General features: G+C 41.2%; 1 protein-coding gene across 9 annotated transcripts in view; it reads right to left on the reverse strand.

Annotated features, from left to right (window-relative positions):
• The window catches only part of PIKFYVE (phosphoinositide kinase, FYVE-type zinc finger containing), a 67226-nt gene that overhangs the window by 22397 nt on the left and 29580 nt on the right, over positions 1-15249 (reverse strand). For all 9 annotated transcript variants that reach the window (XR_008450513.1, XM_054070506.1, XM_054070507.1 and 6 more), the window contains 9 exons: positions 12211-12273; positions 10659-10788; positions 10148-10328; positions 8790-8864; positions 8019-8126; positions 6265-6405; positions 5481-5607; positions 3146-4332; positions 766-866 (listed from right to left, as the gene is read on the reverse strand). Coding sequence is in view for 8 of the 9 variants with exons in the window: in XM_054070506.1 (XP_053926481.1) it covers positions 766-866; positions 3146-4332; positions 5481-5607; positions 6265-6405; positions 8019-8126; positions 8790-8864; positions 10148-10328; positions 10659-10788; positions 12211-12273 (2113 nt within the window). In the remaining variant the exon portion in view is untranslated. The remainder of the gene's footprint in view (positions 1-765; positions 867-3145; positions 4333-5480; positions 5608-6264; positions 6406-8018; positions 8127-8789; positions 8865-10147; positions 10329-10658; positions 10789-12210; positions 12274-15249) is intronic.

The following is a 15249-nucleotide window of genomic DNA, read 5'->3' on the forward strand; positions in this document are numbered from 1 at the left end:
TTAGAACATGAGGTGACCAAGCCACTTAAAATGTGTAGGTATCAGTTTAAATGTCAAAATTCAGACGTCTCTAATACCAGTAATTTACATCCTCCATTGTTGCTTTTTAGTGAGTTTATTACCAGCTTCTTTGGTTCATTCCTAAGCTTTTACAGGAACCCTAGACCTTTCCCTGTAAGAAAGCCATCTCTATATTTTCACCTGAGCTAAATGATGAAACATCAGGGCCTGTCCTGTTAAAAAGATGTAGAAGCATATCGTAAGTTGCACACAATTAAAGAATTACAGTGTCCTCAGCAGGAAATTCAGTCAAAGCTCTAAACATTGACTATAACATGGGAAAGATAGCAATATATTCTCAAATGCCAGTCTCAAATAATACAATCTAGCAGTAATCTGAGATTCTCTCAAGGCTTATTTTTGGGCTTGGACATTCTTTTGTGTTTATATACACTAACTGTTCCCCAGAAGACTGCATGCAGTGCCCTCTCCACACATACATTACTCTGCAATGAAAGGACTAACTAAAGCATTCAGTTTTAGGCTGGACTTTCTCATTCATGCCTTGGGGATTACAAAGCCTATGGGATACTGCTCTGGAACCACCTGACCAGGCAAGATAAAACTCTTTTTGCAATAGTTCCTGTTATGGGATGGGCACAACCTATCAAGGAGTGCTCAAAGAAATACCACTAGCAAGCACTGACCTTGACTTAGGAAAAAAGATAGCAACTTATACAAGCTCTATAGGAGTAGTTTTCATACCAGGGGCTAACACAGGCACTTGGAGCATTGCTGGACTGAGCAGAAGAGCTGCTGAAGAGAACACAAAGCCTCTGATGGTTTACTGGACTCAGGCAATCCACCTGGTAGAGAGAAAACAACTCATTTACTGGTTACAGCCGCCTCCATCTACACAAAACTCCTGGTGACAAAATTTTATTCTAGTAGTTTACTTTTACTACTCTAGTAGTTTAATTTTCTGTTTAATTTTCAGCAAGCAGATTAATCTCTGCTTCCTCCTTTAGTACACATTAATCTTGCATTATCCCTGACCTTCAGGTAGACTTGTCCCACGTATAATTGCTAACTGCCGCTTCTAGAACATCATAACTAACATGTATAACGAAACCAATGCAAACACGTGTTTCTGTGGAAAGCAAGCTAAGAGAAACGAAAGAAAAAAAAAACCACAAAGCCCTGCGACAAACGTCCAGAGTCTCCAAAGCACTGTACAGTTCAGGACACCTTGCCATTAAAACTCTGCCAATATACTATACTTCAATTACTCGTTCAGGCTACAGAAAGACTTCCAACATTCTGTCCTTTTTGAAGAGAATCACCATGATGCTGCTGGAACAGAGCCGTTTCCCCTTCCACGCCCTACAGAACTATGAAGTTACTACATACTTTCCTTTGATCACTGCATAAATTTAAAACAGCATCGACCAGTCTGATTCAGAGCAGGGACTAGTCTTACACCTGTAAGATTACAGCCTGTCACGCTACACAGATTTACATTTAAGCACCCATTAAGAAGTGACTTCTCATGAACTTGAGGGCTGACAGGCTCAGCAACCAAAATGTTTGTACTACTCTTGTTCATAGCCTTTTTCATAAACGGTTTCCAGTTCAAGGAAGTTCCAAGATCCTTTTCAGAGAACCATAGAATGGCCTAGGTTGGAAGGGATCTTAACGATTATCTCACTCCAGCCCCCTTGCCATGGGCAGGGACATCTTTCACTGGATCAGGTTGCTCAAAGCCTCATCCAACTTGGCCTCAAACACTTTCAGGGATGGGGCAATCATGACTTCTCTGGGCAACCTGTCACAGTGCCTCACCACCCTCATCATGAAGAATTTCTTCCTAATACATAAATCTATCCTCTTTCAGTTTGAAACTGTTACTCCTTGTACTTTTACTGCACTTCCTGATAAGAGCCCCTCCCCGTCTCTCCTGTAGGCCCTCTTTAAAGTACTGGAAGGCTGCTAGAAGGTCTTCCACACATCTCTCTCTTCTCCAGGGCAAACAAGCCCAACTCTCTCAGCCTGTCCTCACACTGGAGGTGCTCAAGCCCTCTGATCATTTTCATGGCGTCCTCTGGACTCACTCAAACAGATCCCTGTGCTTCCTGTGCTGAGAACTCCAGAACTGAACACAGTACTCCCGGTGAGGTCTCAACAGAGCACAGCAGAGGGGAAGAATCACCCCCCTCAACCTGCTGGTCACACTTCTTTTGATGCAGCCCAGATATTGCTCCTTTACGGGCTGCAAGTGCACATGGCCAGCTCCTGCTGAGCTTCTCATCCACCAGCACCCACCATCCCCACGTCCTTCATGGCAGGGCTATTCTCAATCCATTCTCCAACCAGACTGTATTTGTGCTTGGAATTGCCCTGACCCCCAAGCCAGGTCCCTGTGGATGACACCCCTTCCCTTCAGCATGTCCACACAGCTTGGTGCCATCAGCAAACTTGCTGAGGGTGCACTCAATCCCACTGTCATTAGTTGCTTTTATGGCAGTTTACCAAAACTTTAAACATTTACTACAGCCACATACTGCTTTGCTTCGATATTTCAGAGCTGTGCCCCACACTCATTATAAGATTCTCACATTTCTTCAGATGAGCAAGACTTATACAAATACTTTTATGCAATTACAGCTACTGCTGTTTCCATGATGTTTAGCCATCTAGAGGTGATTCACCAATACAAACAGCAAGAAAGATCAGTTTCAGAAATAATTTCTTTCAAGTTTGCTCCCTCTTCACGTACTCATTTTCAGAAATCAGTTCCATACAGCTGAGCTAAACAGGCAATGTAATACACCAATTCTTGGCTGACTTTGTGCATTTCTCAGAAATTAGTCTCACAACCTCTTCCCTTCACAGGAAAAATTGTGGTCAGTCTCCTGCTTTCTTACATGCACATAGTCCCTAGTGACACGGACTTTTTTTAAGTGCCCAGACCACTGCCATCTAAATTGCAGTTCTGACTCAGTCGGATTAAAAAAAAAAAAAAAAAAACACAACAAAACAAACAGCCACAGATCTCGTTTAATATTTAATGAGACACTACACCTTTTGTATTACTAGCACAGACTGATGTAACCTGGGTTTTCAGTAGCATAGCTTTGAATCTTACCTTATGAGACCATGAAGATTGATTCTGAGCCAGTCCCTTCTCATCCTCTTCAATTCTGCACCCAGTTTTTCCAGCAGGGACACTAGACACATCCTTACTTTGGGCAAAGGGATCTGTGCTTTTCTGTAGTATCCTCCCTCCTCTGGCCCGATAGTCAGCCAGCATTCTGGCTAAGCTCTGGCTATCACCTACATGTTCTGCAATTCTAGTATTAACCAACTCATGAGAAGGTAAGATTTGAATAGCCTTGGCTTGGATACTTCCATTCATCCCTTGTAGTCCAGAGAGATCCCGCAATAATTGTCTCTTCCTTCTGCTCTCCAACTCCCTGTATTCCTTATTGAGGAGAGGAGACCAATAAACTTGCTCAGGGAAGTATTCCCGGGCAGGGCACCTCATGCCTTTTTCAGTCAAAAGAAATGGTTCACGGAACACCATTACAGGAGAAATACAGAGAATTACATCTTTCAACTCCTGCTTAAATGCTGCAGAGTAAGTCTTGAGACGATCCTCAGAAGAGGTTACTTCTTCTGTGACATATAAACCAGTATCATCCTGGAGAGGATCTCTGAAAACTCTCATCTGACTCTTGGACTCTTGCAGATCATCTGCCTGTTGAAGAGGCTCTAGTGTCTGGCTATCCAGAGTGACCAAGTGCTGGTCCATGCCATGGAGGGGCAGCAGGGATGTTTCAGGTATCGCAGGAGGTACAGAGTTGAACACTGGAAATGGTGACTCCACTTTGTGGTGCTCTTGCTGTTTTGAGGATGCCATTTCCAGATGGCTACTCTCTTGGTCACCTCTCTCAAATAAACCTCTTTGTTCAAGTAAGCCAACCTCACCAGGGGACACTGACTCAGAGATTACTGGCAGCTTTTCAGAGGATAATTCAATGTCTCTGACTACTGTGCTGAAATCCTCACCATTGAAAAGGCTCTGTTGTTCATCTTCATCTCCTGGCTCCTCAATAAGAGAATGAAAGGAGGTGTTTTTGGTCAGAGTAGGGGGCATGGCAAACTCATCCATAAGGAAAGAGATTTCCAGCTGGGAATGATAAGCCACACAGACCATGAAGATCAGGATCTCTTTCACACGGGCCAGCTCATACTCTGCAGCACCACACAACTTGATAGTGCAACCCAGGTGCTGAGGACACCCTTCAAAGAACATCAGAGTTTTTGTCTGATCTAGAAGAAAAAAAAAGCAAACACATAGGAGTTAGGATTACAACTACAGCTAAGCTGCTCTCAGATATCTCACACGCTCAAGAGACTGTAATAGTGACTAATAACAACATTGGCAGCACAATCTAGCTGCAGAAATTCACATCACTGTACAGAAATAACTTCTTTTTGCAAACAAACCAGTATTTGCTATAGAACTTCTCCTGTTTCATATAAATGGTCATCATGAAGTCCAGGTGATGGTGACATAAAACACAGTGGTCTTAACGATGTCTTCTAAGATTACTGTAGTCTCTGCAACAGTGAAGGGAAAGAAATACTATCCTCCCAGGCACGTTTTCTCACCCTTACAAGTCAAAAACCTATATGATCTTGAGTGCAATTTAAAGGCTGGAAGAGGGCATGGGGATGTGGAAAGGTAAGAGATGCAAAGACTTCACCTCCACAAAGATTTGCATTAAGAGTATTTATGTGTGCCAGCACTACTGATAACCTGTGAAGTATCATTTCTTCTTCCTTTGTAGATTTCCACTGCCTAAAAGGGGTTATAGAGAGAAAGGAACCTGATTTCTCAAAGGTGCACAATGACTGGATGAGGGGCAGCATGCACAAATTGCAACAAGGCAAATTTTAATAGGATGTGTTAAGGCTGGACAAGCTGATATTTCAAGGTTCCTTCCAATCCAGGCTGTTCTATGATTCTTTAGTTCTATGTAGAAAAATTCTTTAATCTGGGGATGGTTAAGCAACTGAACAGGTTACCCAGACAAGATACAAAATCTCTGTTCTGCAATATTTTCAACAGTTGACTGACAACACCCTAATAAATCTGATCCTGTATTGAAATTAATCCTTCCTGTTTTGAACAGGAAGCTGGACTAGACAAACTCCATGGTTGTGGGAAGAGAAAAACAGTTTGGAAGGAATAAGCCAGCCTAATTAAAATCTAATGTGTCTCCTCTTAGTAAGATCATGCTTTTCTATCCACCTTCAGTTCACCGTGGTGCCAAGATGTAACAGAAATCAAGAAAAATGAGCAGGAAGTACAATACACATCACACAAGGCACTCACTTTACTCAGATCTAGTAAAGAATCAAAAAGCATTTACCCTTTCACACACACAAGCTAAGACACATCAAGCTTTACTCACCGTTGGGCAACTGAAAAACTTGCATATAAAATTTATGACAGGTTCCCAGACGTGGTTTGGTCAGCAGTTGATCCATTGACATCACTAGGTCTCCCTGGGTCATCCGACTTACTCGGTCTAACACTTGCTGTAAAAATGGGAAGAACAGTAAGAATCTACAGCACAGAGGACACTAATATCCTTAGCTTGCTCTTAAAAGAAAAAAAAAAAAATGTGCCAGTGGAATCCAGGAGACCTCTAACTGGGACACAAACTCTGGGTTAAACCCAGTCACACAAACACACATCCATGATATAAAACAATCTCAGATGGGTAAATATTTCTGGTGAGAAGTAGGATTATCTTGGAGATATCTGGGTCCGTTCAAAAGTTCCAGGAGGTACAGAGCAGTCAGCACAGCACTGGCTATCAGGAGCTCAGCCAATTCCCATGGCCACTGTCTGTATGGCTGTCTGTAACCTGCCCCACAGAGACAGAAAAGCTCTCAAGGGATCACTGAGGACTCACGCAGGATTTGCTACAAGTAGGAGTCAGAGTTAACTAGAATCAAGCCAGGGCACAAGGACCTAAAAAGCAAGAACACAGCACAGTAGCTATGAAGAGACCAGGAAAAGTTACTCTCTAGGTTTGTCTGTCTTGCCTTTTTGGAAGTGACATTGAAAGAGAGCCCAGTTTTGCTTGGAGGAGAAAATAAGACAACAATTTGCTTTCTCCAGGGAGCTTGCCACAAGAAGTTACAGAGATCCACCACAAGACCTGTCTGGCTCCAATAGGAAGCACTCACCGGCTTGACATTGATGACCAGAGTGATACCATGCTCTAAGAGCATGTCCTGAGCAATTCGGGACACAGTTTTCTCAACAAGGACCAAATTAGGCCTGACATCAACTATCCGCTGTACATAGTTCTTCAAGAACTCCCTTTCCTGCAGACAGGAACAAAGTATGGAAGTTAACTACTGCAAACTCATGTGAAAAAACACGCTTAAATACTTAATATTATTCTCTCATTTATATACTGGCCTTTCCTATAAAATAGGGAAACGTGTGTGCACACGCGTGCGTGTGTGGTGCTAGAATTAGAGCATCCTAAAACAAAGCTGTTTGCAATATTACATTTTTCACCTTCAGTTACAGGCTAAAGTTGAGTGCTGGCACTCAAAGACACTTCCATCCACAAAGAGTATGCCAGTGCTCTATGCCTCTTGAAGTCTACATGCAGAGCCCTGGTCCCTAAATCTGTACTTGGAGACAGCACTTCTGGAGTGGGATTCCAAATGTATGCTGCAAAACTGCTCTTGTAACCATGCCCACCTTCTGGCTATATCTTGCTATCTCCTCCACAATGAAAGAGAAAGCAGGGCTACAACTCTATCAGAAGCAACTCTACCAGAACTGAAGGCCTACATTGCTAGAGGGGAGATACAGGTTCCCAAGCCAGGTATTCTCTATTGTGGTATTGTAGCTCTCAGTCAGGGCTTAAATGTTCTGTGCAAGAGAAAGAAACTACAAAAGCAGTAAGCCAGCTCCTCAGAATACAGTCATTCACACTACTGCGGCAAAGATAAAGCTTTTGCTGGAAACCAACCTTTTCAATTGAACTAGTATTTCTGTAGTATTTTCTATCCTATAGGACTTTAACACAGATACACAAATAGTTATGATCATGTTCTGAAGCAGACATCAACATTCAGACACCAATATTTAGAAACTATAGTAGATACTTCTACCCCATTCAAATAAAGGACAGGTCTCAATTTAAACTTTTGCTAGAAATCGAACTCACTAGCACAGAAATTTTATTGCTAAAGCCTTCATACCTGTAATCCTGTCCTAACCAAACAGAAGTAGTTTTAAACGCGTGTTAAGGAAATAGACAAATAAACAAGTATTATGGCCCAAGGTCAGTAGGGCAAACCAATATCCCTGTTATGAGCATCCTGGCAAACACCTGAAGACTGATTCTCAGACAGGAATGCAGTATGTTAAAGAAAAAGGTCCATTCATTTCAGTGTTTTCATATGTAAGGCACCTCCCTGCTCACAGGGGCAAGGCACCTGTTCAAAAGGGACATTTTGTAGTTAGTCACTTCATTAGGTTAGTTACGGTCCCAACATTTCACGCCTGACAAGAAATAATACGGGTGCAGCCTAACCCTCACCCACACTTATTTTTCCAATACATCTTTGCACAGTTAAACCACATCTAGCTCTGACCTTCTGAACAGTATGTTCCTTTGAATATGCTTTATCATTAAACAAGTGTTTTCTAAAACACCACATTTAATTGTGAGGATCAGAAGATCACTCTCAGTACGTGTAACCTGATGACAAAACTCATCAGCCCAAGACTACAAGCTTGTACTGTATTTACTACAGCAGTGTTCTTAGCGAGCTGCTAGAAATTTTTCTCTTTCCTACACAATCCCACTCACTCAACTTCACCTTGTACACTGAAAACAAAAATGAAATGTGTGCTGATCATCGTTTTGTTTGAATCACTCAGGCAACACTAAACAGAAACAAAAGCACGCTCTCACCTGAAGTACTATAGGGTCTATGCAAGTAAACTTTGTTTCTTCTCGATACAGGTACTCGATTGAGCACTTCAGCAGAAGAATTTTAGGGTTTTTTAAGCAAGAGTTCATCTAAGAAAGACAAAAATAGTTAAAACAAAAATACAAACACGTGGAAAGGAAAAAATACACACACAAAAAAGATAGACTTCTCATTATTGTTTTTTTTTAATCCCCCAAAAAGGTTTCTCAGCTAGCTCCCATTGCAGATTCAACTACACATTCTTCCTTTTCATGATGGTGTTACACTCAGCTGTTGGAATTTCACATCTACCATCCAGCACAGGTGCAGCACTAGAGGTTTCTACAGTCAACCCCCCAAGGACCCCGAAGTCTTGATACACTTTGGACCCTCCATTGAGATCACTTCTACTTTGACCTTCTGCCTTATTTGAAGGATCACTTTACTATATTGTCATAAATTAGAACCACAAATGCCTTTTTCTGGCTAAAACTTGGGGTAATTATTAGGTGCCTTCTTAGGTGGCAGGGGTGGAAAGATGTTTTTCTACACACGCATGAGGAAAGCTTCCCCCTCTAGAATCTCTGGGTTAAAACAAAACAACTTGGAAAAGAAGTGTTTTAAAAGCTATTCTTCTTTACAGTCTCAAACTAAAGAAAGCTTGCAAGCCTCCTGAGTGGCAAGAGAAGATTCACAACAAAGAGGAAGTCACAGCACACTTGCTTCCTCAGCATACACGATAGCCAGCACTTCATTACTAAAGCCTGCATTACCTTTTTGTGTGCAACATTCTTAGTGCAAACAAATCCATTCACCACCATGGAGTCAAATTTCTTTCCACCAGGGATCTAATAAAGCAAAGAACATTTTTAGAACTGTCATACACTCCCATAACTTCTAATGCAATAAACCTAATACATCGAATACCTGTTGTAGCTGACGTGAAAGCTTCAGCTACACCCTCAATTATGAGCTGAAAGATCAGATATACTCTAATCCTTTAAAGTCTGGCAAACTATGGACAATAAGAAAACAAGTACTAATTTCCAGGATCTCTACACCACTCCCAAGCAATGTATATTTGTTAAACTGGGTACACTCTGGAAGATAAGAAGGGAATGTAACTTTATAAGCCATGGGGAGCACATACCTTTGCACGTGCCACTTCCACTAATAACAAATAAGTTGTAAGGAAAGGAAAGAGATGGGAATTAAAAGGAGAGAGGAAAAAAAAAAAGAAAATCAAACAAACCTCTATCTATTACTTGAACACATCAAACACATGGCTGGTGTGCCCACAGTCACAACTAATGACACAACACAGGAGCAACAAACAACATGAAACACGTTTCTGAATAACACGTTTCAGAGGAAAGTTCTGTGATCAGCACGTGAAAACTGCAGGCAGCTACAAAGAGCTTTCATCTCTGAATATCTCCTCTTTGAACTGGAGTTTCAGGAAAGGCAGAAACAACTGATGCTGTCTGAAAAGATGCCACACTAGCACCATAAGGCCCTCCTCATAGCCTACATGGCTTCCAAACAAAAGAGACCTCTCGAGGCAAATTTTGCCAAAGAAAAATATGCCTGAGCCTTGGTCACACTAGCTCCTTGGACATTAGTTTCACATCAGCCTCTCAGAAGAAACTCTGCCTGCCACAACTCCAGTCCTAAAGTTCAACAACGTCAACACTGGTCCATCTGGCAGAACTGGATGCACTATCCCATAACAATTAAGTTTTCCTCTTAAAAAAAGTCATTGTACTTGTCATGGGAGCTCAGGCCTCCATAACGCATAGGTACAGGGCAACAGATTGCTACATAGAGTCCTGGAAGCTACTTATCCAGCTTTCAGTACAGCACAAAATCCAAGCACAAAACAAGCAGAAACCAAAAAAAGGAAGCAAGTCATTACAGAGGTGTTGCTCTTTGCTACCTTCTGCAGCCTACGGCCTGAAAGAAGAGGTCGGCTCCAGGGCATTAAAGTACCTTTCACAGGATGCAAAGTTTATTCTGTGCAACTTCTTCTAGAACCCCACCTTATCCACAGGCCGTGTTGGCCAATTACACCACTTAACACGCTGGGGGCGGTGGGAAGGGGACATCCTTACATCCACTGTTTCAAACTTACTTTTTTGATGTGGACAAACTGGCGGATATCCATGTCATCATCTCTGTTCTTGACATCAGGTCGTACAGTCTGAACTACCTGGCAAACCACAGGTACAATGATATCCCTCCAGGACAGTGACAGGGACTCATTATATAGGAGCTGCTGAAGCAGTGCCATCATGTGGTTGTGATTAGCAGACCTGTAAAAAAGGCAGACCCAATAGATTTCTCTTGAGAAAAATAGAGCAGTGATTAGTTGAAGTCATATTTCAGAAGGATATTTCTTAACATTTACAGTGTAGGAAGTTCTCTGAAGGAACTGCTGCCTAGAACATTCTACAGTCAGCTCTGGTCCTGCACTTCAATATATAAAGATCGCAGAGGAAAAAATGTAAAATGTTTTCTTAACGCAAGTTAGCTCCTTCTACTGTCCACTGTAGATCAAGTCGCACTGAGAACTGGTACAACAGAGGGGCTTCAGAAATTGTTACTCAAGATATGCAATTTTCTTTTTGCTACATATTTCTTACAGCAGCCTTTCCATGGCTTGTTTCTCCCCATTCTCTTCTCTCAGCAGATCCAGATTGCTGTGGTGCCAGCCTAGGGGTGTGAAAAAGAGTTCTTTGGACTTCTCCTCCACCCTCCTGTTGAATAATGACTCTGTAAGAGACAAACAAACTTTGTTAATATAAGGGCACAGTTGAATGCCTGTGTCTTTGTGAAAAGCTACTTTGAAAAGGAAAGAATTATACTAAGACATAAGTCTAAGCCTCTTGAAATACTGCTTTTGAGCTAAACATCATGATAACATGAGGCAGCAAACAGTACCAAGTATATCAGCAGTGAGTGCCCAAAGGAAATGTGAGCTACTAAAATTCTTGTACTACCTGTATAGAGCAGACAGTTCTCTCTTCTGGACATGAATTGTTATGAAGTTTGTTAAGAGAAGGAAAAAAACACTTAATAGATCAGTTTTGCCTATAAATAAGCAGCAAATTCAAAATATTGTGTATATTCATAATATATAATCATAATGCCTTTTAGACTTACAACATTGGTCAAAGGCACTAATTTGATCCACAAAAAGCTGCTGCTTTGAAGACATCTACGTATAAGGCATGAAAAGACCTATCTATTACATTCACGTTGCAAAATAAATATCAAAAATATCTTGGCATGGGCCATGTTTAGTGCATCTCCCAAACGTTTTTTACAGAAATGCTATGCTACCAATTCATAGGTCAGACTTTTGAACATCAGCCCTGATCCCACACGCTGTCTCTTTGCTGCTCAGATGCAGAGGATGCTGCCAGCAGGCTGGTTCATCCAGCCTATATCACAGTATTTAACACTGCAGAATTCTCAAGGATCTTCTGTCAAGAAAGTGGCAAAAGCTTTTCACAAGATCTCAGCAAATCTTCTCACCTCCATCCACATAACCATCTCAAACAGTTATCTCTAAGTTACACTCAACAGGATGCTGATGAAGGCTGTATCCACCAAACACAATCTTTTAAATCCCAAATATCAGTACAAACTACAGTCATTTCTGGGTTTGGAAACAGAAAGTATGTTTCAACAGTACAAGACTGCTCCACTTGGATTGGGTCTGCTGCTTACAATCACTAATTGTGTGGAAACTCCTTAGAACTGTTCTCTGTTTTGCAGTACCAAAATTAGAGGTTATTTCAGCACTATTTTCTGTATCTAACAGCCTTTCATTTCAGAAGTAGTAGTGGTGGTGGTGATGATGATGACAGGAAACGCAGAAAGATTTAAAGTTGAAGCTGTAAGCTACTCTGCAGAAGCAGTGCAATTAATTATATCACATCTTCATTAGCTTGCACAGCTTTTCTTTGAGTGCTTTTGAATGAAGACATCCGAGAAGTGAAAGAAATTTAAGCTTATAAATGCATTCAAAAAAGTTAAGAGTATAGTTTACACATCAGTTTTGCCACAATTAATTTCAGATTTGCTGTCAAGTAAGTATTTCTAAAAGGCCAATGCCCTATTAAAGAAGCATTGAGGAGTTTTCATCATTATATTAAAACTACACAGCAGTAACATTCAGTTTCCCCTTACCTTTAATAAAAGCGTCACTTATAGAGAACATCTGCTGCCCTCCGTTTTCTGGATTCAAGTACTCTGAAAGAAGAGAGAAGAGGGAGATAGGCGGAGACAAAAAAAATGACAGGTTACACTGGTGTGCCCATATAATTACAATGTACACGCCCACACCAGAAGCAGCAGCATTACTCATCTAAGTGTTTAGTCATCAGTTTAGCAACAGCTTGACAAGTGGTCAAGACAAGAATATCCTCTCATTCTTGTTCTATCAAAAAGTTTTAAGATGACAAGAGAACAGTACTTATTACTGTGAAGAAACACAACAAAGTAGACACAAGCAAATACTAAACTAGTAGTTAAGAGGTTGTTTTTCCAATTGACCCACACCACACTTTTCTAGAGCTGAATACAAAAGTATTAAAGCTGCACACAGACATCGTAGAAACATCCAGACAAGGAAAAGCCTCCTCACTCTTGTCTAAAAACACATCTTCAGAAGCCATTTTGCTCTCACAGTCCTATGAAGTACATCAGACTGAGGGAGAGATTAGCCATAAAATTTGTTTTACACAAAGAAGGAAAGAAAAGACAACCTGCCTTTCAAGAGCCAGATGTCTAAAGTCTAAAACAATTTAAAGTGTTTTGAGGAATCCATGCTGACAGAGGTGGACTCCCAGGAACAAAGGAAAGCAAACCTTACATATCACTTTACATATGCGGAATAGCATGAAGCTCCATCTACTGCTATTGTTCAGCTTGCTAGATCTTAATCTTTCAGGCTGTCTGCCTACTAAAAGCTTGTTTTCTCCAGAGGCCATTAGCTTGTTGGTTCCTTGCTTCTACAAAAAGGGATCGTACAGTGGGAAAACAAGAGCAATAGCCCAATTGCTTATACAGCATGATGATCCGAAGTCTGAAGCTAACCCTGCATCACCTTTCCTAAGAACAGTCCAGACCTACTGCCACAAACAGAATGCAAAGCCAGGCAGCTTTCAGACACCCACAGAAAGCAACAGAAAGTTGACAGGACACAAGCAATCACTAGTCTCTGAACAGCAGCATTCAAGAGACCCCCTACATGCCACCATTTTAAAAATCTGAGCTTGTCTAGAGTTTTCCCAGTTCGCAACCAGATCAATGTACCAAAGAGATGTTGCAAGCCTCCCTTGCAGCTTGATGGTTATCTTCACGTTCCTTTCACCTCTTGCTGAGATGAAGAGTTTAGAATTACAGGCAACCTAGTGCTTAATAAAAGCTGGCTCAGTCTCAGCATTCATTCACCCACAGCCCACCTAGAGAAAGCCGTGTCACACTGTACCTACATGCAAGCATGTATACTAGTATCTCCATCCCACTCCACCCGGCAACACCTCAGGGCAGCAGCTCTTACTGTGAATGCACTCAAAGTAGGTCTGAGATATCCCCGACTGGTATGGCCAAGACCAGGAAGTAGATTCCTGTAGCATATTTTGTAGCCTTGTCTGCAAGCAGTTAGCTATCAGGAGACTATCTTATAAGCTCTCCTGAACAGCTTCACCAAAACAGAACAAGCTAGATAATACAAATTCCTAGGTCTGACACCCACCAGCATCATGGGAAGCAAATACCTCAATGCACACAGAAATTCAGAAGTCTCCAATGGAAGTCAGCAGGTCCAGATTTTATACACTTTAACAGATTGCTCTCGTTAAACACTACAACAGACTGGTCAGCAACCATAGGTTTTCCTCTAGATACACCAACAAGGATGCATGCATCCATAGATATCTGGAAACTAAGGTACACTTCTTCAAAAGAAGGTGCACCAAAAGGGCTCCCGATGACAGCATGCTAAGCCTTGGCAAGCAATGGTGAGAAGAAACTGCATCACAGTTACTCTTCTCTTTCCCTCTCCTAACTAGACGCAAACATCAAAAACTAACTCCCCAAAATATCTAGTACCAGGATCAAGGTTAACTGGCTGCAAGGACACTTAGAAAATAGTCTCCCCATATTGATAACTTTATCTCTTTAAAAACAGCAACTAAACCCCACATTTTTAATAAGTCACTTAATCTTTTCCTCCAATTCCACTGCAGAAAGCAATCCTACTTTCTCATTTTGATATTCACTAGAAAAGTACCATCGTCTTTAGGCCAATGATACTATAAATGAGTCACTATACTCACTTGTAAGTTACTACAAGCCGGCTTACTTGGAGTCACTAGGATTTCATGGGAACACACTAGATATTAGTCATCCTACAACATCACAAGAAGTCCTGCCATTAGACTCAGACTATACACAAACGACTGTTCTAACACACGGCTGGTACATCACAGACTATTGCTTCAGAGCAGCTGACCTCTGACTGGTGGAAATTGCATAACCCTTAATCATTTAAAGAAACTCACCAACCGTTTTGATCAAAGTTGACCTGCCCTTCTAGCACTGATGTTTTGTCTTGTCAGTCCTCCCATAATCACTAGTTTACACAGTCATGAGGAAATTGAGTTACTAGACTCAAAAAGTGGGCGTGATCTTCAGTTTTACTTCATTATTTCAAAGAAAATTAAGTCACTGTCATGCAGTCTAAGGACAAAAGACAATTCCAAAGAAATCAAGCCAAATACACGTGTCCATAACAGTCACAGAGAAGTCAGTGGTCCTTGACAGCAGCAAACACTATGTCACTGATTGACTAAAGTACTCTGTTCTTAAAACAACCATGTCTCATTTTACATAGCTTAACCATACAGTTTCAGCTGTCTAATCACCGTGATACTCTAACATCCTACATGGCATCTTCTGTTGAATATAGCTAGGATAAATCAGGAACACGAGGTGAAGATTTTTTACACTCCAACTTTGGTATTTCCAGAACAAAGTTTTAAGCTATCCATTTTATAAGCTATCCATTTCACTACTCTAGGCACTGCAGTATGCCTTTAATTTTTTGAAGGCTTTGAATAAAAAACATCTAATATCCTATGAAATTTCAGTCCCCTGTTGCCAAGAAACACTTCTTGCTGTTCAAGATGTCATTCATTTTAACTTGCTGCTCCCTGGTTCAGT

Source organism: Cuculus canorus, chromosome 6 (genome assembly GCF_017976375.1).
Source record: "Cuculus canorus isolate bCucCan1 chromosome 6, bCucCan1.pri, whole genome shotgun sequence".
Taxonomy (NCBI): domain Eukaryota; kingdom Metazoa; phylum Chordata; class Aves; order Cuculiformes; family Cuculidae; genus Cuculus; species Cuculus canorus.